At 43.7% G+C, this 26638-nt stretch overlaps 1 protein-coding gene across 2 annotated transcripts in view; it reads right to left on the bottom strand.

The window, feature by feature from the left end:
* The window catches only part of PLEKHH2 (pleckstrin homology, MyTH4 and FERM domain containing H2), an 812518-nt gene that overhangs the window by 759693 nt on the left and 26187 nt on the right, over positions 1-26638 (bottom strand). For both annotated transcript variants that reach the window (XM_069233993.1, XM_069233994.1), the window contains exon 2: positions 19302-19431. In XM_069233993.1, coding sequence (XP_069090094.1) covers positions 19302-19431 — 130 coding nt within the window. The remainder of the gene's footprint in view (positions 1-19301; positions 19432-26638) is intronic.

Here is a 26638-nt window from a genome sequence, read left to right as displayed (position 1 = left end):
AAGAGAATGTTCTCTGTACCCCACAGGAATCTAATCTGGAGTTGCACAATTTGTGATGGGAAAACAAGAGTGGAGTATTGGTCCCAAGAAAGAGTGTGTTAAACTCCCCGATCAACTGATTTAATTATGTGCCACACATGTTTTATCCATCAAGGATTAGGATTTCACCCGCATACCTTGTCCTTTAAAAGACCACAGACATAATATGTGTGCCAAATAGCCTGTGAGTCCAGACTTTAAACCCTCCGGGGAATGCATGTCATCTAACCAGAACTTAGGGCAATGTTTGCAAGACTCATCTTTGACAGATTGTGGGCATTCATGGCATAATGGTGAAAATCACCAGAATATGATGGGTATCCTTGGTATTTGATGGTGATACATGAGCATGTTAGGCAGAAAATGTGCATGTAGCAAATGCAAGCACACCACGAAAACAACAAGATGATGTTTGAGGACAAAGATTGATTTTGTGAAAAATAGAAAGTGGTATTTTGTGACAACACATGTTTCTTTGAGAGAATAGAGTTTATCAAAATGAAACTCTTGTACTAAATTTTCACAAACTAACTAGCTGCCCTTTCCATTTAAGATTTTCAGTACTATGACTTGCTTTGCCCAATTCAGGGCACCTCTTTACATTCTACCACTTTCAAAGTTCACCACCTGCCACCGGAAATAATCTCAATTAGACTGGCAAGTCCCCACTACCTATCTAATACTTCATATGCATTATGAAGCATTTAGGAAGTATATGTGTGTTTGTATTTCTGTCTGAGAAGTTTGTGATCTGTGACCTTCATCCCTAAGGCAGTGGTTCCCAAACTTTTTGACCCACAACTCCCTTGACCTATTGGCCGTTGGCCATGGCTCCCCATTATCTTATGTTTTTTTTGGCAAGTGGGAGGATGTGAGCCCGGCTTTGGGAATACTTCCATTTTTCTCCCTGAAAATAATTGTGATGAAGCCGATGAATGTATTCTAATCATTATGCAGTGCAGCATCAGTGAAGCAGTTTAGTTGCCCTCCCTCACCTGTTTAGGATCGCTGAAAACGGTGGCCTTTTCAAGGCTTTTTTTTTGCAAAAGCTACAGTTTTGTTTTAATTTTGTCTGACAAGACGTTTTTAAACACCCCCTTCTTTTTCTGAAATAAGTGTGTGGAATTTTCCTAGGTTTTCTTTTCCCCCGTGGTGTTTTTCATCACTGTTGCCTTCTGAACAATCCTTCAAAAAAAGCTCTTCAAGTGAAGGAAAGAAGCCCTGGTAGGATGAACACAATGCGTGTATGTGCATGTGTGTGTGTATATCTCATCTGTCTTATAGATTCCAAAACCATCATGAAGCACAATATGCTTAGTGATACAATGTGCGTGCATAGCTGTCAAGTTTTCAGACTGCTTATGTCTGACATTTTGGAGTTTTAATTGTGTGCATGAGTGGCATTATACTGTCAAATGAGTCACACTTTGAGTGACACTTTCTTGCACGTAAATCAAAGCAGTAAGTAGTACTTGACTGCTCTCTGTAAATTTCCTATTATTATGTCTAGACATATCACAAAAATGCATACACCGTTAAAACAAGACAGACCTATTGGCATGGGCAATCCTTGTTAACAGTACCAGTTAATGAGTAATAACAATTGTGTTCTGAATAATTAAATTTGAAAATATAATTTGAGCCTGAAAAGATGCAAATGTGAATTAAACATTAGTAGGATCTGTGAAAGGGCTAGTCATCTTTGGAGTTTCTCAATCTGATCACTCCTATTCTCCCTTTACACTGCCCTCATCTGCAGTGTTTCACTATCATCAGCCACTTACACCCTCTTTTGCTCTCCATCTGAAATTCTCAATCTGCAAATCTTAGATTACTACTTCAGACACTTTAATAGAAAACTGAAATTGCTATTGGCACATATATGAACATCGCTTTGCAGAAAGGCCAAAGGTTGGACAGTCTGATCACCTTTATTCGACCCACCACTGTGAGATGCTCTGAGGCACTGTGAGAAGCTCTGGCCCATAACCTTTAAACCAGGCACTAGAAATAATCAAAAACAACATTGTCTAGAAAATTCAAATGCTTTTAGGGAATGTAAGATAAAATTAAATGTTTTTTAAAGGTTTGGATCTCCTGATAAAGCATTGGGAAGGACTGCTGTACCACCTAAAATCTACATTAGAAAAAACTTGCCAAGTGCAACACATGTTCACTTCTCTATCACACCAACTCAAGTGGGGAGTGGCTCAATTACCTTGAGTCAGCTCATGTGTCTTATCTTGACTCTTTGCCCACGATAATAGGTTTCTACAGCATCTTCAGCTCAGGATGCAAGAGGCAATCTGACTTAGTTAGGGGAGATAGTGCCACACACCCTGCCACACACACTAATACTGGAAAATAAACAGACACACTGCCCTAAGATACAATGATTTGAACCTTCAATCTCCTGAGTGACAGTCCATGAGCTTTACCATTAAGCCAGAAGTGAACATGGTCTGCTGTTCATCAAAAGTAACTATAAAATTCTTACCAAATATCCTGCTAATCTGTCTCTTTGAAGTAATTGTATGGAGAGACCATTTCAATAACAAGTCTCCCGTGGTCCTAGCTGGCTCTCTACGTCCTGGGGGAGTCGGCATTGCTCCCACATGCAAGGAGCTGCTCTAAATAGCAGCTCCTTGCTTGCGGGAGCAATGTTTTTATCTGTTTCCCTGCATGCATGTTTGCAGGCAGAGAAACAGATGAAAACTTCACTTTCAGCAAGTGAGAGCTGTACAACAGCTCCCACTTGCAGAAAGTGAAGTGTTTACTCTGACTTTGCAGGAGCTGTCAAAGCTTCTGCCAAGTGAGAGCAAGCAGCTATTTCCAAGGGGTGGGCACCCCGGGACATAACAGGATCCGGCCCGGGGGGTGGTTCATTGGCTCTTCGAGGGAGGCCGCATGGCCCCCTCCAATGTTCTATTTGCCCCAGGGAGGTGGTGGTCCCTGGCGCTCAGGAGTCCTAAATGGACCCCCTTCATTCTTTTATTGTAGCCCTTGGGAGGTGGCAGTTCCCGGGGCTGCAAGGGCACTGTGCCGCCCACGCATAATATTGTGTATTTGCCCCGGGAGGTGGCAGTCCCTGGGACTAATAGAAGCCCAAGGAGGGGTACCCCATGTATCCCTCCTTTTAAGAGCTCCCAATCCCCCAGGACCTGGCCCAACCCGAGGCTAATTAAAAGAAAAGGGTAGGAAACCACCCGTTTTTTGTTTTTTTAAACGTCAGAAAAATCATTGGGTCTGCAGATTTTTCCAGCATTAAAAAAAATAATAATGCTTTTTAGCCCTGGCGGGGTCCCTCAGGGGCCTCAGCATCAGAGCTATGGGGACAGGGTGACCCTATTCTGGCCATTTTTTTTTTTTTAAATCTTCTTTTATGGGACTCGGCAGAAGCCGAGTCCCAAGATGGCTGCCAAGACTTCCTTGTTGAAGTGTTCGCAGCCTTTCATATATCAGCACGGTGCCAGTTGGATCCGTGGAGTAGCCGCGTGCCAATATATCAATATTTTTTAATCTCGAATACCTCCAAAAATACATCCGCACTGTCTATTGTCTGAATTTCTGAAACTATAAACATGTAAGGAGTATTAGGTTTATTGTGAAATTCAATATTCATTTTGTGTTTTGTTTCTTCTGGAAAATCATTTTTAGGTGAAGACTTTCTTTCTCAAATACCTGCTGTAAATGTAAATGTGCATGCGCTCAACTCACTTTCAACTGGCTAATTTGATTTTAATTTGGAAGTGTAGCAAGCGTGGGAAAAAATGTTTGAGTATGCCCATAAGGATACGACTTTGTGGGTATTTACACAATTTATATTGCAAACGTGTTGACACACCAATAACCCCAGAAAAAGATGGAGATTCTAACTTTATGAGTCAGAATCAAGATTTATATGTGCAGTTGCACATTTTTAGAGCAATTCATTTTGTCAGTTAGACACATATCACATATCAGGTAAAGCCTAACGCACGGCGCATGTGCCACTGGGACAGGTTTGCCCCATCAGGAAATGGTACAAGAATCTTTGGCAGGCACGTAGGCTGGTATCACCAACAGAAACTGACATATGGCCAAATGCTAAGGCAGGGATGTCCATGTCTGGGGAAACTACTGACTATGTAGTAAGCTTCATTCATATTCATAAATGTTTAAACTAAGAAAAAAATACTTAAATTATGTTTGTGCTTATGAAATAATATTATGCTAATTGAAAACACTGTGCATGTAAATGCAACCTTGTTCGAAAACAAGCATCTCAAAAGGATGTAAATGGAATTCAGAACGAAAGTACCCTCTATTTAACTGTTATGCTAATTACACGTAATTAAAGTAAAATTAAATTACAATTCACTTCACTGTGACTTGAACATAATTGACCTCAGTCGACTTGGCCCCCAATGTAGAATGTCCCATGGCGAACTTGCACACTGGAATGTTAATATTTTACAATCGCAGACTGTTTGCCTGATGACTCATTAGGAACAACTCTGCCTGAACTGTTCAGCTACATACAATGTAAACTTTAAAATAAACGTTTGATAAACTACAACATAAGAAAAACAAGGATGCCTGTCCCTGGGCATTGGCGCACAGCACCGCGGTTTTGAAAGATTAGTTGCAAAAGTTCAATGTCTTTTGCTGCAAATAGGTGAATTTGAGTCCTAGGATGCTTCATTTTCTGAACAATCTATTTCTGCTAAAGGGAAGGCTATTTGTAACGCGTGTTTCTTATTTAAAAAGTGTTTGTACTAATCTACTAGTTAAGCTCACATACAACGAAAACCATATGGGGTTTCGTAGATTCAGATCATACATGGCAATTCACTTTGTTAATTTAACAGTAACTATTTACATCTGAATTCAGTTTGTCATGTACTATTTTGGGTCGCAAGTGCCTCACCATGTGCCAACACCCAAGGGCATGGGTGAAACTAGGCACGAGGCCATCCGTCAGCTGCCACTATGGTTTTGATGGATGTAAATAATTTTGAATTTTGTACCTGCAGGATTTGAGGCACTTCTTTTGGTGACCAGGAAAGGTAAAACCATCAAGTGCTGTGCTGCTGCCATTTGTCTGCAGTATCTTGTTTTTGTGCGGCGCGTGAGTGGCCCGGGGGAGAGCTTCATTCACCCCTTAAACTCTTTTGGAAAGTGTGAAAGGAAATGGTCAAATATAAAGTTTGATGGCCCCCCTTAGTTTTCTGTATCTACAGGCATTTCAATACTTTGCGAGCATAGTAACTTAAATATTATGCCCTTATATTTTTGGTATTCAACCAAATATTTGGAAACAGCTTGCTCCATGGCTTGACAGAGTCCAAGGGAGGATGACAAAAAGGCCACTTCTTATAACTTTAAAGTAAGATTCAAAGATATTGGCTTATTGGACCCATTTTCCATGTTTCTGTCACTGCGAGCATACCCAGCAGCCAGTTGTCTAGTATCTTGTTCACCCAGGAGAACTTTGAGAGTCATCAGCCTCCGATTCGTGGCTGCATGTGAGGTTTTGCGACAGCAGACAGTATATTTTCGATTGAAATCAGCCTTCAGGCCCATTGATGCAACTGGAAGGGTCTTCAAGCACCATCCACAGTTGGGTTCATCAAGAGGAATCCCCGAAAATGCAGACATTGAAAGAACGATTGACTGTCACCATATTACTGGACTATTTGCATGGGCTTCCTGCAGGGTTACTGCACATTTTGATGCATAAAATGTAAATATCAGAGGTTTGCTATGACATTAGTAGGGGTAAAGCGTAAGTGTCATTTAGGGGTTGCAGTTGCGAATCCTGGCTTATCTCTTACGACACCTGGCACTGCCTTTGTGGCCCTGGTCTTAGGGGGTACCAAATCAGTGGCAAGAACACAGGGGCAGCTTGGTGCTTTGCGATCCTTGTTTTCTGACCATTTTTTATTTTAATAAAAGTTCATATTTGTCTATTATTCACTACTATTATAAAGAAACATGGAGCACCAGGAGCAGGAACTAACAGCTAACAGCTGAGGAAAGTAAAATTAAATTGACATGTTATGCTGCTGGTGTGCTTGCAGATGAGTGTGTGAGAGAACCTGTGTATGTGTGAGGGTGTGTATGTGAGTGATAGTGAGAGAGTGACAGGTAGTGAGTGAGAATGAGTGAGACTGAATGTCAGTAAATAAGAACGAGTGGGTGAGATTACATGAGAATGAGTGAGACTAAAAGTCACTACAAACGAGTGAGAGTGGATGAGTGAGAAAGAATGAAAATGAGTGTGTGGGAGTGTTAATGTGTGAGAAAGAATGAGAGTGAGTGACAATGAAACTAAGAGTACGAGCATATGAATGAGTGAAAGTAAGAATGAATGTGAGAACAAATCAACAAGTGAGTGAGAAGAAAGTTATAGTGAATGAGAAAAAGGTGAGAACTATGGAGTGAGAGTAAGTACTAGTGAGTGTGAGTTAATGAGAAAGCATAGGTGAGAGTAAAAAGGATTGAAAGTAAGAGTGAACAATAAATAAAGATGCCTTTAAATCATTGATCTTGTCACATTTGCCAGTGCTTCAAAGAAGATGTCAAATGTCAGACTATTCGCCTGATTTAGATTTCAGCAATGCCTGTCACAACGGTGACGGATAGCCCGTCCGCTGAAATATAAATCGCATTATATCCTATGAGATTTATATTTCTGAGGACGAACTATCCGTCACCATTGTGACAGAGTAACCTGTCTGCCGAAATCTAAATCAGGCCCTATGTCTTCTGACAAATTGTTGCTTCCTCTCTGAATATGGAATTGGTGTTTATTTTACTTTCTCGGACTGAAGTGAGAGTGAGGGGTCAGATGTCAGGCTATGCCTTCTGACAAATTGCTGCTTATTGTTCTTTACCATGTGAATTGATGTTTACAAACTCCTCTCACTTTGCAGTCAGAGAAAGAAAAGTGAATTATATGACAATCTTGCTGGAGTACAGGGAGTGTGAAAGGAAAAGCTGGAGGGTGTTGTTTTTGCAGCACAAAACAACATGTAAATACCTGTAAATGAACTGTATGCATTCAGCAGTTAGGATAGCAAAAATTAAGTCAATTTTTTTGTAATTCTGAAGGGTGCTGGAAACAGAGATTTTAATAGGATTTAAACAAATCAAGACACTTTTCTTGGTGATGAACATATGATAAATATTCAGAGAAGCCAGAGTTCCACAAATTATCATTTGTGTGCTGTATAGTCTTATCAGTATAACTGTAGGACTGTGCAAATGTATTGGTCACTTCAATTGAAAATGTGCTGGCTGTAAATGGCAATGCGCTACGACATGATGCTTTAGTTATATTCAGAAATTGCCTGCCTCGTGACGTTCCAAAAAAATGGGTCATAGTTTACAAAAGTTTGGGAAGCACTGTTATGGAGGCACCCATGACAAAATACTGGTGCTGGCATACTAAAAGCAATAATTAGCATATGTGACATCCATAGCAAATGGCTTGTACTGGTATACTGGAGGTAATTCTTGGCAAATGGAAAACCGGTGAAAAAATGTAGGGTCTAGTGCACTGTAGAAAATTCTTGGCATAGGGACACCAATGTCAAAATGCTGGTGATAGCACTTTGAATGTGTTTAAAGAATGGATAAGGGAGGACAGCAGTAGCCAATTAGAGGGCGCAGTTTTGTCAAAATGCTGGAACTGGCATACTAGAGGGTAATTCTAAACATAAGGGTCACTGATGGTATACGGAAGGCATTAATGACAAAATTCCGAAACTGGCATATTGTATGTAATTTGGTGCATACACAGGCACCCAGGAGGACATGCAGGCCCTGGCACAATGGAGGTAATTTTAGATATACAGAAGCACCCAAAACATTGTGTGAAAAAGGTGTCTCCTGGGGAGCATCAGGCTTCAAATACCTTGGCACATCGTACATGGACTACTTAAAGTGTGTCATTTCAAACCCCTTGCTATTTTTGCAAATGTATGTGAACATTGTTTTCAAATGCACTATTTGACTCCTTTTTTCAAAGTTTTCTTGGGACCAAACCGCCCAAACCTCCCTTAAAAGACGTCTGACAAACTCATTTCCCTCACTGGCTGCAATTTAGGGCCAATTTTGTATATTGAGGATTATTCCAGCACCATGACATAGATGCTATCTGAAACAGATACTTCTGTTTTGGTGTTATATTAATCATGCAGGCACTATGGTACTTCAGCAGCATCAATTATTGTGACGTCATCAGGGTTATGGTCAAGTGACCACTTCCTGGGAAGATTCAGGGGTCAAAGTTCATATGATGTCACTTCCTGTGATGTCACTAAGGTCCAAGGATGTTTGATGTCACTTCTGCTACCCCTAGCATTTTGCAGAATTAAAATCCATGGTGTAAAGGCATCCTTTGTTATTCCACACAACGTTTACCACTAGCGGGACATGTCCTGAACACCAAGATTGTGGCCACAACTTAATAGAGCTTTGTTCTGGCCTTGGGCCTTCAATCAAAAGCGGACTCCTACAGAAACTGAGAGGCTGCACTGGGTTTGAGTGAGGGGAAGGAGCTAATAGGAAGCTGTGGAGCCATGTAGCAGTGCAGCGGTGGTCCATGCCAAACCTGTAATGGCAGCCTGCACTGTGTGATGAGGAGACACTGAGGCCGAAGACTGTAGTGTGCGTAAGAAGAGTGGGTGGAAGGCTCAACCCGGTGAGTGATAGAAAGTGAGCACAGCCTCCCTGTGGTGTTGAAGAGTTGCTGGCCACCTTGCAGGGCCTGCAGGGGCTCACTGTAAATAAGCAGATCAGGTCTGAGCAAGGTGATATTGGGACAATGGAGCAGCCCAAACTGAAAAAGAGAAAATCTTTGGTTAGCCAGGAGGCCTCCAGGGGGCCTGTCAGCATCAGACTGGGGAATATTCGGGGTCAAGGCCCTCCCCTGCCAGACACCTTTGGATAAGCCTAAGGGATGCCACCTGGTCTGACTGAGGGGTCTACAGATGTGACAATTACTGGGGATCTGGTGGACAGGTCAGCAAGTGTGGCCGGCCCTGGGGAGAAGAGGCAGTGCCTGTTGTGGAGCTGTTTGTGGTTTTCTTCCCCCTTCTCATTTGGAAAGTCACAAAGCCCTCCAGTGGAGAAGACAGCTGCCCCTTGGACAGTCCATTAATGCCGATGGTACCGGATGGCCAGAGCAGGTGTAAAAGGCTGCTTCGAGAACAGCATTTCAGGGGTTTTGTGTTGCTGGGCCACTTGGAGTTGCTCTTGTGGCAGACCCCTTAGATCGCCTACACTACTGAGCTGACCCCGTTACCCTGAATAAGGTAGGGAAATCACAAGCACAGACCTCAGCACAACAAAATAAAATTGGCAAATTCACCAAACTGGCTAGGGGCCCGTGCTGTTGACAGTGGTATCTCCGAGAGATGTAGCTGGTCCGGAAGCATCCATCAATATCTCCAGGAAAATATCTTTCCGGTGACATGTGGAATTCACACAGCCCTAGAGGGAAGAATTGGCGGTGTAGAGTTAGAAAACTCCCTCATACATCAAAATCTGTAGAAGGTGGCTGAACATGTGACTGAAGCGAAATATCAAATCTCCACAACAGAAAATGCACTCCATGAGTTAAAAGCTGAAATGTACCACCTGGCAATCAAGACATCGCAGCTAGGGAAAAAAGCAGAGGATGTGGAGATCAGATCGATGTGCAACAACCTCTGGCTAGAGGCCATCACCTGAGGGTCTGTAGGCACATTGCCAGAGAAACTCCTTGCAGACTGGCTCTACTTCTTCATGCCCTCAGAGAGCCTTTTGACTCGCTTCATAAATAAAAGAGTGAACTTGCCTTGACCTCTTGCTCCCCTCCTTGTGCATCTGGGTGCTATGATCGTCCACATTCTTAATTACCACTATGTTGATGCAATGCTTGGCACTGCCAGGAATAGCCCTCAACATCGCCTATTGTAAAGTTATGATTTTTCCTGATTAGACAGCTTTGGTTCATCAGCAAAGGAAGTACTTTGTGGGTGTTAAGCACAAATTAAAAGTGATGTAGCTATCATACATGCTTCTGTTTCTGGCAAAACTAAAAGTTGTGCATCAGAGTTGCTCCTTTTCTTTTGAGATTCCTTAGGATGCCTGGGAGTGGGTGGGAGAGAGCATCACCCTAGGTCCTGGAGTATGGGGGAAGTCCAACTCCCGGGCTGGGAGGAAACAGGGTGATTCAAGAGGAGAAAGCTGGAATTCCAGGATAGGGGCTCAGGAGGACTCCAGATGACAGGGTGTTTCATCAGAGTACTCAGCAACGACAGTGAAGGAATCAAACGAGTGCCTCACACATTACTGCTACAAGATCAGACACCAATGCCTTAACCAGAGGACTGCGGGCATGATGGCTCCGGTAGTGCTGTCACCTTGAGACAGCCATGAAACAATACACCATTTCTTAGACACAGCATGACCTCAAATACTGGGCTGGCATACATCGATACCTTACAGTGACCTGGGCCCAAATAGGCTTGGTTTAGTTGTGCAGATCTCATTCTTGTTAGTTATACAGTCTAGTTTAGGTGACAAATACTTCAGTTCTAGTGTGGGACGGGTCAATGTTGCATAAGGGATATTTATTCATGTAGTGTGGTTATTTATACTGTGGAATGTAGATGCCTCAAAAGACAGGCTCCTAAAGTGTAAACCCTACAGGAAACACATTGCTAGGCACCAACTGCAATTTCCTAGGTCAATGTGGCTTCACAAGGGTCTACCACACAGGCTTTCCTAAAGGCTCAAGGGGGGCAACGATACTCCTGCACAAATCATTCTTCCTCATAGTCAGCAAAATGCATACTGACTACCTGGGCATGTTTGTAGCCACCACAGGTCTCCTGGGTAAACAAAAATGGTCCATACTTAGCATAAATATCCCACAGATGACTGCTGCGGATACCCTCAAAACTACCATGCGGGTGCTGCTGCAGGTCTACGTGTGGAGTCTGGCAGCGACCTCTGTAAACTCCTGAGAGTGTGAAGAAGGCCATAACAGGTGGCGGCTAATTTCTTTGCTTGTGTTGCCACAGAGAGTCCCTCATCAATCCAGACCCCAAGATTTTTCACCTCTTGTTTAGGGTTGTGTTTACTGCCCATGCATGCTGGCCAATTCAGGTCTAACAACTGTGCTGTTTTTTTTCTCCCTAAAACCGGCACTTCCGTCAAGAAGGGTGGAGGTAGTGTCCACCTGATGCGAAAGACTTATGATCATTTGGGTGTTGTCCGCATAAGAAATAGCAGTAAAGCCATACTTTTTAATAATCCCAGGACTAACGTAAATGTTAAAATGTGTTGGGCTGACAGAAGACCCTTGTGGTACACCACAATCCCACAAGAAGTTATTAGATTGTTTATCTTCTTCCACTACATGAAAGGTACAGAAATGGAGGGCATACCTCTCCTTCTGGCACATGTAGGTGGACCTTAACCACTCTGGCTGTCTGAGGGGAACCTATGCCTTGTTTCTCATCGACCTTCAGCAGGTCTTTGATATTTTTCACTGGCTGTTAAAGTTCCCAGTCCTGGACTGCATAAATTTCAGCCTCCTGTTTCAAAAATAAGCTAACAATCTATACTGCTCTCTTTGGGCTGAGATCGGGGTAAATGGGGTGCTCTCTCCCACTTTTGAAGTCTATGGGTTAAACTCCAATAGACGAAACGTGTTGGCTGGAGTTTGAGCTGAAGCTTGGCTCATTCTGGACATGGAAGATGGCTAAATGAATGTGAATAAACACGAAACACGAAGAAAGAAAAATCAAGGGGGGGCGTCTGCCTTATTGTGTATATACTAAAATGTATAGTCCAGTTAAAAAGCAGATGCCTGACCCACCAAACTATATTTACAAGCATACACCATTCTCTCCTTGCTGAGCCTTTCGGACCTGTGGCTTTAGGTGGAACAATTGTTACAAAAGCCACAACACGTAGAAGAGGATACAAAGTGCAGACCATGTTCCCTTGGAAGCAATCCTTCTCATGTTAGAGTGTAGAGTACAGACCGTGTTCACTTGTAATGTGCAATTATCACTTTCATGTTAGTTGAAACAACTTAACATTCATAAAGAAAAGCCTCTCCTCTGTTGAATTTTGTGATTCCTTTCTGTTTTTTCATAAAGCATGTTAATCATGTGATCCTGTTTGTAGCCAATCAGAGGGTCGCAAATTATGTTCTGCCTAACAAATATTCATTCCAGTAGGCAGATTACTCTGCGACTCCCTGCAATTGATGATTTTACAAAGCGACCTCATAGTACATAAGTCACTTTGTGAAATTAAATACTGGTCACAAAATATCAATGTGCAATTTGCAGTCAGTGTGGCAGTACATCTGGCACTCCAAATATTGTGGGAGGGAAAATGAGGCAGTGCATTTTCACAAATGAAGGTGTAGGGGTGAGAGAGAGGAATTGGTAGAGAGATGTCTCCACCAGCACAGAGAAGGATTGGATTGCTAGTTTGGAACAATGCTTCATATACGGTGGCATCTATGGTATTTCTTGCATACCGTGAAGTAGTCCTTACTAAAATCAACAAGTCAGGAGGATTCAATCACCCAAGCCCCTGGTATAGTACTGCTGGGGGTCTTGGGCGAAGGTAAACTCTACAAGTTACATTTGATAAAGACCAAACTCATCACCCAGCCCACCTTATAAGCCAAGAGTATTTTTCTGGCACATATGCAGAACAAGAAGCTCCACGAATCTCAGAATGGTGGAGAGGAACTTGGACCACCCTGACTACTGAGCAGAGACTTAACAGAAGCAGAGGTGTCAGCTATCTCACTGCTGGAGCGAGGCTCGTAATAGTGGCCATTTACACAGCGCTGTGACAATTACATCGTAATGCGCAGGAAAACTTTGAAAGAGTTAGTTTGGGAAACTTTGTGAAATTTGGGATTTTCTCTAAACAGTTCTGGAGTGAAAACGCTTCTTTACATAGCCCTAGTCTTTACAATGCTCAATCAAATTAACTCCTTCAGCTCATTCAAGTTTTTAAGAGTAGCAAAATATTCCATACAGGAAGCATTAAGAAATATATGGTATTAATTTGCATGTATGATAAAAATATCTAAAAATTACTCAGAGCAATCAGCCTTTTGCGTAAAAAGGATAAAAATAAAGGTTGCTCGCTTTTTAAGGAAATAAATGTATTCGTAATACGATATTGGCAAAATACTACTTAGCACTCCTTAAGCACGAGAATGACTCTCACATCCATGCATCCTCCCAAGGGTCTATAAATATCTCTATTATACATCGAGGTTTTGTATGCTAAGGAATTCTGAGCTTTTTACCATATATGGTAATTACCATAACATATTGTTACATTATGCTACAAAAACTAAAGTTTAACACTACTTGTCAGCATGAAGGCAGTAAAAATGACAAGGGGAGCTTGTTAGGAACAATTGTTTTTTTTTTTAATTGTTGGCTTCATCTGGTCCTATCTGGACAGCTTTTCCGTGCTGAGCCAGTTTAGGGATCTAGAGGAGCGCAAAGCAGTTTATGGTGCCTGTGACGCCATGCAAAGTCGAGCAGGCTGTACATATGAACGGCAAGGAGCTCGCCTGGGCAGGTCCTGCATGATGTGTGCCTGCTCTGCTCTCATTCAGTCCTGTCCGGGCCTTAAGGAGCTGATGCTGCTACTTCTGTGCAGATCAAGTAACACATTCCCAATGCTTAATTTGAGCCGGTGGTTGCCAGTGCTGGCCATCGGTACTTGTTTTAGGGGACCGGCACTTGTTTTTATTATACATTTTCTGAGAGCAAGAGCGGAAAATCGCCCAAACAGGAAACAAGGAGGAAGAAAAAGACAGAAATACTGTCACAAACTAAGAAAGCAGGCACCTGCACAAGTAAGATAAATGTACAGAGTATGTCTGGTAGAGGATTAAAGCGGGACGAGGTGGAGTCAACACCAACCAGCCTTGGTGTTCGGCACGCCAAAATGTAATAGCGCGGCCGCGGGGTTCTGAACAGAGCTTGCGGCACCCTCTCTCATATAAAATGTATTAACCACTGCACTTCACCCCTCGCCGAGGCAGGCTGCAAGGGCCGAAACAACTATCCCCATCGTAGGGAGGTATGATGGTCAGGCCTTCATTCTAACTGACTGGGTAGACCTCAGTATGGCTGAGTCTGACTCACGTCTTTACAGCACAGAGGTTTCTCTGCACTTAAAATTGCACCTGGCAGCCGACACAGGTGATCCCAGCCACCCTGATGCCTTCTATCTGCTGCCTGTTGCATGGTGGAGAACTATCATTACAATGACATGACCCATCCATTGCTTAACTGACCTGCTGGATGCTGACAGCTGTGCTTGCTAGGTACCCCAGGCCTTGTCAGCTCACCTGCAGGTGGATTTCCACACATCAGTTCTTCATGCTTTATTTGTCAACATTCCCACACTTCTCTTTGACCTCTTTCCACACTGGAAATGATATGATAGTTACTCCAGCATGGGACAGAGTAAATTCTGTTCCAGGCTTGTACTACTGAATAACGACACCAACAATATTGTAGCATAATAATATCAAAATATCAAAAGGTGAGTGCATAGAGGGCAGTATAGATTTACTATTCCTAACTTCACATCTACGTACTTTGAAGGTATAAGTAACTCATGGTGTTGGAAATGGCCCTTTCTGTAGGATTATCTCCAAACTTTTTTCCTTTCTCCTCTTATTTTTCTGACTCTCTCTTTGTTGGCTTTAGGACTCTGGGCACTTTACCACTGCTAATCAGTGCTAAAGTGCATGAGCTCTCTCCTCTAAAACTTGGTATTATTCACTTACACCTTTTTGGCTTATTTAATTGACATGTAAGTCCCTTGTAAAGGGGTATACCATGTACCCAGTTCCTGTAAATTAAATGCTACTAGTGGGCCTGCAGAGTAAATTGCACCCCCCACAAAAGTAGCCTTTCAAACTTGTCTCAGGCGTGCCACTGCAGCGTCTGTGTGTGCTGTTTACTGTCACATTGACTTGGAAAGTCAAACTACTTACCAAGGCCTAAACTCCCTTTTTACTACACCTAAGTCACCCCTAAGGTAGGCCCCTCGATAGCCCTATGGGCAGGGTGCTGTGTATGTAAAAGGTAGGACATTTACTATTAGGCTTTTACATGTCCTAGAAGTGACAGTCTATTTTGTTTTTCACTACTGTGAGGGTTGCTCCGCTCATAGGTTTGCATGGGGAATTCCCTTATCTATGTCTAAGTGGTAATTTCTGATCTGTGAGGAATTGCGTGGGCATGTTTGGTATGTTTGGAATGGTAATGAGAAGTCCTGCTTACTGGTGAAGTCGGATTTTACATTACTATTTCAGAAATGCCACTTTTAGAAAATGGGCATTTTTCTGTGCTTTTAACTCTAGCGCTTTGCAGCCTAACTCCAATCCTCATCTGGGGCAGAATGACAGCTCCACATGATGCATACTTTCCGGACAGCTATAACACAGGAATGGCTGGGTGTGCATACTCATCCTGGGCTTGGGGGAGAGGGGTCGTTCCCACCTTACATGTGAATAGGTTGTGCCGTGCCCTCACACAATGGTCTGATTACACCCTACTGATGTCTGGAGGCAGGGCTGAGTTGAAAAAGGTGTTGTGCTTCACTTGAAAGGATCTGTTTGAAGTTACCCCCTGAACAAAGGCATTTTTGGAGTATAACTACAGGGGCTCAGACCCCATGTGTTAGAGCACTTTTGGAACTGGGACTGAACCTCTGTCAGACGGGCTTCTGGACTACACAAAGGACTCATCTGAACTGATCTTGTGTTGTTGCCCAGCTGCTGTTGGGTGGCCCACCTGGATTGCTTTTCTGCATGTTGCCCTGCTGCCAGCTGTACCCTCTCATTGGACTGTGAAAATTCTGTGGTGCTAACAGGATAGATCGCCATTGGAGCTGCTGGTTTTACTGTGCTGGTCTGCTTCCCCACTATTGCCTGCTTTGTGCCTCCTCCAAGTGTTTCCCAAGGAGCCCAGAGCAGGAGGAGCGCTGTTTCCTGCTCCTTGGTTTGTCTAATTCAGCGCGTGAAGAGCGCTTTCATAATTATTACATTAACACAGGGTGAGAGCCATCCTTAGTTGCTTGGTTGCTCCTGCGAACTGCGTTGGAGGCTCTTTGCCTAAAGAGCTTGGGGAGTGCTAATTGCTCTCTCCCTTATCTGGACCTCAATCAGTGCGTGGTTGGTGCTGTTAGGTGCTCTGCGTCTCTGCTACCAGTAGATATGCATTGGGCTCAGTGGAGAGGTTGTGCCACGCTGAGCACACCAGAAAGTCTGCCAATGTCTGAGCACTGGGATATCAGCTTCCCAGCCAGAAGCTCCCACTAGATTTCCCTGGTGGCTCGCGAAAGCAGTCTGCTGCCACCTCATCGGCCCCTCCGCTCACCGAAGGGAATGTTCCCATTAAGAAAGAGTGTGGGGGACCTCCCGCCCTATTGAAGACACAACTTGCAGGGCAGGTGTAGGTTCCTGTGAAGCCCTGACAACGTGCTCCACTAAGTGATGGCGCCCACAGTCTGCAACAGCCCTCCAGGATGGGGAGGCCATTCCCTGGATCTCAACATCTATCTATCTATCTATGTATCTCTCTCTCTCTCTATATATATATATATATATATATATAGAGAGAGAGAGAGAGAGAGAGAGAGAGAGAGGGTGTTAGGTATAGAACATCTACACTTAGGTTTTATACCTAATATATATATATATATAAATATACAGTGAGAGAAAGAGTTAGGTATAGAAAATCTACACTTAGGTTGTCTAGATCTTTTAGATAGATAGATAGATAGATAGATAGATAGATAGATAGATAGATAGATAGATAGATAGATAGATAGATGAATAATCACCACGTGCGGCATTCTCTGCTATAGAGAAGTCCACACATTATGGAATAGGAGCCACTGTAAAATTCACCTGGCCTTTCCTACACCTGTGAATGGTGGTAAATAAATAGGGAAAAGTCAGAAAAGTATCTGTGGGAAAAGTATATGCAGTCAGAGACAGACATCTTGCCCCATGCTTTTCTGCTTTTTGTGTGACTAGGCCCCAGGGAAAGCCCCTTCCTTTCCTTCTTTGATTGAATCACAGGAAACAAACACAGAATTCAGAGGACCCCATTCACACACACACACACCTCAACCCACCTCCCCCTTTCTGCTTGAAAGTCCACTCAAGGCCTGCTGTGTGCTTGTGTTTCATACAGATTTAAAGTAAACCACAAAGTGTAATGTTTCTGTCTGCATAAATAATGAGTATGATCAATACCCAATACAATGATACCTATTAAAAAAGACTTAAATTGATGAAAGGCTCAGTCTACCCTCCCAAACTCCAAAAATAATTTCCATCATTGGGCGAGTTTGCCTGCTAGCTCAGTGCTTGTATCTGTCTGCCACACCACCTCCTGTTTTGCTCATGGGTAAGTATCGCACTCTGAAGCAAAGGATGAGCTGGCCTACGACATCTGCTGGTTGAGTATCCATAGCCCAGAGGACATTAACGGTCCTGCAGCACTGCTGCACTTGGGATGAGCAGTAAAAATTGCTATCCTATTAGGCCAAGCTTCAGCCACTGCCTGGGACCAATTGCTTTAATAGCATTAAGTGAGAAAAGGTGAACCCGGAGATCGTGTGGAGTCTTGGAGTAGAAGGGCAGGTGCCTCAACGTCACAATCAAGAACATGTCTGTCTGTTTTATAGAGATGTCAACATGTTCTGACCCCACCTAAGATTTGGAATGTTTAATTTAAAGTAGCAGGAAGTCCTGATGTAGCATGTTCCGTCTCATATGACGTGGTCGAGTGAACTGTGATTATTTCTAAACAGCCTTGGCTTCTCTTAGATTCCACCCTCTCAGCTCTTTTTGGAAATGTTTGCTGAACATGTGAATGTGGTAGACAGAGCCTTTACTTGTGAGCTGCAAAACTGTTGCAGGATATTTTTATATGTTATTTCCTAATGCATAAGCATTTCTTTGTTTCTTCGACTCGCAAAAATACCCTCCGAGACTAACAAGCAATGCTTTGTGAAAAGTTGTGATCCTGGAATGGTCGTGATCTGCGAACGTGGCCACATGTCTGGTGGTTTCCAGGCCTATTTTTTGTCCCATTCGGACCATGGTGACCGGCAATGCCCGGCCAAGCAAAGGCCTCATGAAACAAGTATGTCAATAAAAAACACGAATTCTCACGTGGAAGCTGGGAAGAAGATAACAGGAATGATTTAAAAGACGGCTGATTATCACGAGAGTGAAGCTGAAGAAAGTATTTCACTTCATAAGGACAGGACAGATTCCACGTTGATTCTACAGTTACAAGAAACCAGCGTAACGCGTTTTTCTTAACTCTCGATGACTACGCCTAGAATGACACTGCAGAAAATCCATAAAAGATACAAAAGGAAACAAAGAGAAATAGTAGGGTACTGCCGATCACCTGATAAAATAATATTATATAAAATTCACTTTGAAATAAAAAATTCGTCAAGGAAAAGGGAATTTCATACTGCAAGAGCAATTCTAGAAAACAATCTACGAACCTCTAAGGTTAACAAAAACGTGTCACTTGAAGGCCAGACTTATATGACATGTAGCCGCAGCAGGCTTTAAAACTCACTGGCATGAAGCACACTCCTCAAGGTGTCGAGGGGGGATGTAGGCCACCCCTCCAAGAAAGAATTCCAAAATCATTCCAATGTGAAGGTTGGAATCTGGGTTCCTAGGAAATGTACTGAATATAGATGAAAGTTAACAAACATATAAAGTTATTAAGTTGATGCGCAAGGTGACTTTAGGCAAAAATCTAAGGGCTAACAATTATGCCATTTAATCTTAAATGTAATTGTGGTTAAACAATGATTTAAAATATCTATCTGGGATGCACTGATGTGGATTTTTGGCCAGACTCAGACGAAGCTCTTCATCAATTTGCAGTTACAAATGTTTTTTTTAAAAACATAACTAAATGAAAGTGCAATAGTGCTCCTAAGAAGAAAAGTGACTGTTATTATACACATTTTAGTGAAAACTGGCAGATAAAAACATGCATGCGAAAATTATGAAATTGTCACCTGCTTCCCTTCGGTTTGATACATTCTATGAAAATGTCCAGAGTGGTACCTGTTTATTACACCATCTTGCCTCAAGGCAGGGAGTGCAATAGCGGTGTGATTACTAAATTATATTTAATTTACATGAAGATTATATTTGCTGTGAGAGTACCTACCTTCTCTGCTAAGAGCTCTCTGATCTTGCTGGCTTGCACTCGAAACTTCATCAGCTGGGACTCTAGGCTTATGCATCTCTCTTTCCAGTCAACATCTGCCTCCAACTCTGACTGCTCCGCCATATTTATTCTGAAAAAAAATCATGCCTTAGCGCTACAACAATTTTTTTTGGCAGTAGTGGCGTTTTATTATATAAACATAAAGCATCATTCAAAGTTTTTAGATGTTATCAGACATAGTTGATGATGTCACATAAAAGCTAATCAACTCTTTAAGTAAGTAGCATTAAATAATGTCTGTCTACATTTGTGGTTTTCTACATCTTCAAGCAGGCACTGAAGGACTATAAAGGCCGAGGTAAACACCTAAAACAAGCATTACATGCAATACAATTTTGACACAAGTCGTCATTACAGGTAAAGGGGCTTGGGAGAGGATGTAGCGCAGCTGCGGGAGATGGGGATCCAGACTCGAGCCGTGGCATTGGTGCAACATCCCGTGATCCTGGGTAAATCACTTAATCTCCCTGTGCCCATGGATAAGCGCCTGGATTCCAGGACTGGGGGATAAGCTGTGCTATACAAATCTACACATTTCATTTCATTAGGTTTTGTAAACTGGAAAGGTATAAGGTTACTATTAAACCAAAATTATCTGAGAAGCAGAGAAACATTTAGATTTGCATTTCGCCCAAGGTCCCACCATACTCAAGCTAGGTCACATGTATGTGAAATGAGTATGGTAAGAAAGGCATGCTCCTATTTGCACCACTATATGGCAGTGCATATAGAACTTACAAGGGCTCTGATGTCAGTTATGGATCCCCTGTTAACAGGAATGTGTCCTGGGAAACTGCCAGGCAATGTATGGTTGTCAAAACGAATGTGCAAGTGTGCTATTGACAAGGAGTGCCTAGAACCTGATTGGCGGCAAAATGTTCTTATGGGCTGAATCGATTGAATCATCAGTAACTTCTCATGACTGTACCAACTGCATTGAATGTTTGATAGCATCAAGATAAACTGAAAAATGATTTAACACGCTACATGAATTCTAGACGTTGATTATGAAAGGAATGTATAAGGACTGAAAATGCTCTATATAATTGTTATATTCGTATTTACTAAGGTACCATCTTACAACTGGACTTGTCCAAAGGCATAACAAGTGCTTCATTGTTCTTGGTATTGACACAATTTGGGCTAGAATCACAGGTTTTTCTGGGACCCTGCTGAGGCATATTGTGGCAACAGATGTGAAATAGTATATGAGCACCAATCTCTATTGCAACTATGCATTAAGGGTGGGGATGTGCAACCACTGCACCACGATTGCCTTTTCTTATACATACGAAATGATCAGAATCAGGGAGTCAGGGTGTGTGCCAGATAGGATTTAGTAACCACACTTTGAATCAAATGGTTCTATTACTGCTTGGTATTCATTTGTTATGTCCATTAAACTTTTCAGATATTAGTTTTATGAGAGCTGGATGGCAGTAAACATTGCAGAAATTAAAATATATAGTTAAGGTTCTTATGGAAAGTATATTTATAATTATCACTTGATTGTGGAGGGAAAGGGTGCCTAATAAATGAGCAGAGACTCCTTCAAATGGGAAGTGATCAAATACTGCAGAGGTAGAAAGAAGAATGAATGTGCTGAGTTTAGGGGAGAAGAGGAACATAAGAGAGAAGTATCTGAACAGAAGTGTTATGATCAAAAGTAAATAAAGACTTGTAATTAAAGCAGAATGTATGACTTGGCAGACATATGTAAGGGCTTTAACAGTGGTGCACTAGGAATGTTGAAGACAGTGAATAGCATAGAAGAGTGAAAAGAACTGTTACATCATTTAGCTTTAGGTGGTAACAGAAAAAGACCTTATTTCTTGGAGAAGTGCTAAATCCACAGGTGAACCAGCAACAGTATTTGCTGCACCCCAGGCATAGTATAGTAGATGAAATGCCACCAGTGGATCCTCCTCCAAATTTAGAAGTCCCTCCAGAAATTGGAGGATTTCCATTGACCGAACAAATCTAAATCAGGCCCTTTTGTGGTATGTGGGAACATCATGTTGACTAGGTCAAAAGGAAAATGGTCAGTGTAGGAGGCTGGACTGGCTTGTAGTGAGTACCAAGGGGTACTTACACCTTGCACTAGGCCCAGGTATCCCTTATTAGTGTATAGGGTGTCTAGCAGCTTAGGCTGATAGATAATGGTAGCTTAGCAGAGCAGCTTAGGCTGAACTAGGAGACGAGTGAAGCTCCTACAGTACCACTAGTGTCATATGCACAATATCATAAGAAAACACAATACACAGATATACTCAAAATAAAGGTACTTTATTTTTATGACAATATGCCAAAAGTATCTCAGTGAGTACCCTCAGTATGAGGATAGCAAATATACACAAGATATATGTACACAATACCAAAAATATGCAGTATAGTAGTAGAAAACAGTGCAAACAATGTATAGTTACAATAGGATGCAATGGGGACACATAGGGATAGGCGCAACACAAACCATATACTCCAAAAGTGGAATGCGAACCACGAATGGACCCCAAACCTATGTGACCTTGTAGAGGGTCGCTGGGAGAAAACAGTGAGGGTTAGAAAAATAGCCCACCCCAAGACCCTGAAAAGTGAGTGCAAAGTGCACTAAAATTCCCCAAAGAGCACAGAAGTCGTGATAGGGGAATTCTGCAGGAAAGACCAACACCAGCAATGCAACAACGATGGATTTCCAGACTAGAGTACCTGTGGAACAAGGGGACCAAGTCCAAAAGTCACGATCAAGTCGAGAGTGGGCAGATGCCCAGGAAATGCCAGCTGTGGGTGCAAAGAAACTGCTACTAGGAAGTAGAAGCTGAGGATTCTGCAGGAACGACGAGGGCTGGAAACTTCCCCTTTGGAGGATGGATGTCCCACGTCGTGAAAAGTCGTGCAGAAGTGTTTTCCCGCCGAAAGACCGCAAACAAGCCTTGCTAGCTGCAAGCTCGCAGTTTAGGGTTTTTGGATGCGGCTGTGGCCCAGGAGGGACCAGGATGTCGCAAATTGCGTGAGGGGACAGAGGAGGCGTCCAGCAAGACAAGGAGCCCTCTCAGAAGCAAGCAGCACCCGGAGAAGTGCCAGAACAGGCACTACGAAGTGGAGTGAAACAGTGCTCACCCGAAGTTGCACAAGAGAGTTCCACGCCGCCGGAGGACAACTCAGGAGGTCGTGCAATGCAGGTTGGAGTGCCGTGGACCCAGGCTTGACTGTGCACAAAGGATTCCCTCTGAAAGTGCTCAGGAGCCGGAGTAGCTGCAAAAGACGCGGTTCCCAGCAATGCAGTCTGGCGTGGGGAGGCAAGGACTTACCTCCACCAAACTTGGACTGAAGAGTCACTGGACTGTGGGAGTCACTTGGACAGAGTTGCTGGATTCAAGGGACCTCGCTCGTCGTGCTGAGAGGAGACCCAAGGGACCGGTGATGCAGTTCTTTGGTGCCTGCGGTTGCAGGGGGACGATTCCGTCGACCCACGGGAGATTTCTTCGGAGCTTCTAGTGCAGAGAGGAGGCAGACTACCCCCACAGCATGCACCACCAGGAAAGCAGTCGAGAAGGCGGCAGGATCAGCGTTACAGAGTTGCAGTAGTCGTCTTCGCTACTTTGTTGCAGTTTTGCAGGCTTCCAGCGTGGTCAGCAGTCGATTCCTTGGCAGAAGGTGAAGAGAGAGATACAGAGGAACTCTGATGAGCTCTTGCATTCGTTATCTAAGGAAATCCCCAAAGCAGAGACCCTAAATAGCCAGAAAAGAGGGTTTGGCTACTTAGGAGAGAAGATAGGCTAGTAACACCTGAAGGAGCCTATCAGAAGGAGTCTCTGACGTCACCTGCTGGCCCTGGCCACTCAGAGCAGTCCAGTGTGCCAGCAGCACCTCTGTTTCCAAGATGGCAGAGGTCTGGAGCACACTGGAGGAGCTCTGGGCACCTCCCAGGGGAGGTGCAGGTCAGGGGAGTGGTCACTCCCCTTTCCTTTGTCCAGTTTCGCGCCAGAGCAGGGCTGAGGGGTCCCTGAACCGGTGTAGACTGGCTTATGCAGAAATGGGCACCATCTGTGCCCATGAAAGCATTTCCAGAGGCTGGGGGAGGCTACTCCTCCCCTGCCTTAACACCTTTTTCCAAAGGGAGAGGGTGTAACACCCTCTCTCTGAGGAAGTCCTTTGTTCTGCCATCCTGGGCCAAGCCTGGCTGGACCCCAGGAGGGCAGAAACCTGTCTGAGGGGTTGGCAGCAGCTGCAGTGAAACCCCTGAAAAGGCAGTTTGGCAGTACCCGGGTCTGTGCTACAGACCCGTGGGATCATGGGATTGTGCCAACAATGCCAGGATGGCATAGAGGGGGCAATTCCATGATCATAGACATGTTACATGGCCATATTCGGAGTTACCATTGTGAAGCTACACATAGGTATTGACCTATGTGTAGTGCACACGTGTAATGGTGTCCCCGTACTCACAAAGTCCGGGGAATTTGCCCTGAACAATGTGGGGGGCACCTTGGCTAGTGCCAGGGTGCCCACACACTAAGTAACTTAGCACCCAACCTTTACCAGGTAAAGGTTAGACATATAGGTGACTTATAAGTTACTTAAGTGCAGTGGTAAATGGCTGTGAAATAACGTGGACGTTATTTCACTCAGGCTGCAGTGGCAGGCCTGTGTAAGAATTGTCAGAGCTCCCTATGGGTGGCAAAAGAAATGCTGCAGCCCATAGGGATCTCCTGGAACCCCAATACCCTGGTACCTCAGTACCATATACTAGAGAATTATAAGGGTGTTCCAGTATGCCAATGTAAATTGGTGAAATTGGTCACTAGCCTGTTAGTGACAATTTGGAAAGAAATGAGAGAGCATAACCACTGAGGTTCTGATTAGCAGAGCCTCAGTGAGACAGTTAGTCATATCACAGGTAACACATACAGGGCACATTTATGAGCACTGGGGCCCTGGCTGGCCGGGTCCTAGTGACACATACAACTAAAACAACATATATACAGTGAAATATGGGGGTAATATGCCAGGCAAGATGGTACTTTCCTACACAACCCCCCCCCCAAACGAAGGACAATAAGACTAGCCATGACCTGATGAGTCTTCATTGTCTAAGTGGAAATATCTGGAGAGTCCATCTGCATTGGAGTGGGTACTCCCAGGTCTATGTTCCACTGTATAATCCATTCCCTGTAGGGATATGGACCACCTCAATAATTTAGGGTTTTCACCTTTCATTTGTTTTAGCCAAAGTAGAGGTTTGTGGTCTGTCTGAACAATGAAGTGAGTGCCAAACAGGTATGGCCTCAACTTCTTCAGTGCCCAGACCACAGCAAAGGCCTCCCTCTCTATGGCAGACCAACGCTTTTCTCTAGGGGTCAACCTCCTGCTGATAAAAGCAACAGGTTGATCCTGGCCCTCAGAATTAAGTTGTGATAAGACTGCCCCTACCCCTAATTCAGATGCATCAGTTTGGACAATGCATTTTTTGGAGTAACAGGGGCTTTTCAGGACAGGTGCAGAGCACATGGCCTGCTTCAGCTCCTCAAAAGCTTTCTGACAGCTAGCTGTCCACAATACCTTTTTAGGCATTTTCTTAGATGTGAGGTCATTAAGAGGGGCTGCAATGGAGCCATAGTTCTTTATGAACCTCCTGTAATACCCAGTGAGGCCTAAGAAGGCTCTCACCTGGGTCTGAGTTGTAGGGGGAACCCAATCTATAATAGTTTTTATTTTCCCCTGAAGTGGTGCAATCTGTTCTCCACCTACCAGGTGTCCCAGATAAACCACTTTCCCCTGCCCTATCTGGCACTTTGAAGCCTTGATAGTGAGGCCTGCCTTTTGCAGGGCCTCCAAAACTTTCCATAGGTGGACCAGGTGATCATCCCAGCTGGAGCTAAAGACAGCTATATCATCTAGATATGCTGCACTAAAAGCTTCCAGCCCTTGCAGGACTGTGTTCACCAACCTTTGAAAAGTAGCAGGTGCATTTTTCAATCCAAAAGGCATTACTGTGAATTGGTAATGGCCTCCAATGGTTGAAAATGCAGTTTTTGCTTTTGCATCTTCTGATAATTTGATCTGCCAGTACCCTGCAGTCAAATCAAAAGTGCTTAGATACTTGGCAGATGCCAGTGTATCTATTAGCTCATCTGCCCTGGGTATAGGGTGAGCATCAGTTTTGGTTACCTGGTTGAGACCTCTGTAGTCGACACAAAACCGCATTTCCTTCTTTCCATCCTTGGAATTAGGTTTTGGTACAAGTACCACAGGAGAGGCCCATGGACATTCAGAGTGCTCAACCACTCCTAGTTCAAGCATTTTCTGCACCTCTTGCTTTATGCAGTCTCTGACATGGTCAAGCTGCCTATAGATCTTACTTTTGACAGGAAAGCTGTCTCCAGTATCTATAGTGTGCTCACACCAAGAAGTGGTACCTGGCACAGTAGAGAAGAGTTCAGAAAACTGACCTAGGAGATTTATGCAGTGGTCTTTCTGCTCAGCAGTAAGACAATCTGCCAAAACTACACCTTCCACTAGAGCATCTTGTTCTGTGGAAGAAAAGAGATCAGGGAGAGGGTCACTCTCTTCTTCCTGTCCCTCATCTGTTGCCATGAGCAGGGTGAGATCAGCCCTGTCATAGTAGGGTTTCAGGCGATTGACATGGAGCACCCTAAGGGGACTCCTGGCAGTGCCTAAGTCAACTAAGTAGGTGACTTCACCCTTCTTTTCAACAATTATGTGGGGTCCAAACCATTTGTCTTGGAGTGCTCTTGGGGCCACAGGCTCCAAGACCCACACTTTCTGCCCTGGTTGGTACTGAACCAAAACAGCCTTCTGGTCATGCCATTGCTTTTGGAGCTCTTGGCTGGCCTGAAGGTTTTTACTGGCCTTTTTCATGTACTCAGCCATCCTTGATCTGAGGCCAAGTACATAGTCCACTATATCTTGCTTTGGAGCTTTTAAAGGTTGTTCCCAACCCTCCTTAACAAGTGTTAGAGGACCTCTCACAGGGTGTCCAAATAGGAGTTCAAAGGGGCTGAAGCCCACTCCTTTTTGGGGTACCTCCCTGTAAGCAAAAAGGAGGCAAGGTAACAGGATATCCCATCTCCTGCGGAGTTTTTCAGGGAGTCCCATAATCATGCCTTTGAGAGTTTTGTTAAATCTCTTCACCAGTCCATTTGTTTGTGGATGATAGGGTGTAGTGAACTTGTATGTAACACCACACTCCTTCCACATGGCCTTTAAGTAAGCAGACATGAAATTCCTTCCCCTGTCTGATACCACCTCTTTTGGGA

This window comes from Pleurodeles waltl, chromosome 5 (assembly GCF_031143425.1).
Source record: "Pleurodeles waltl isolate 20211129_DDA chromosome 5, aPleWal1.hap1.20221129, whole genome shotgun sequence".
Classification (NCBI taxonomy): Eukaryota; Metazoa; Chordata; class Amphibia; order Caudata; family Salamandridae; genus Pleurodeles; species Pleurodeles waltl.
This window is presented reverse-complemented; position numbering and strand designations above follow the sequence as displayed.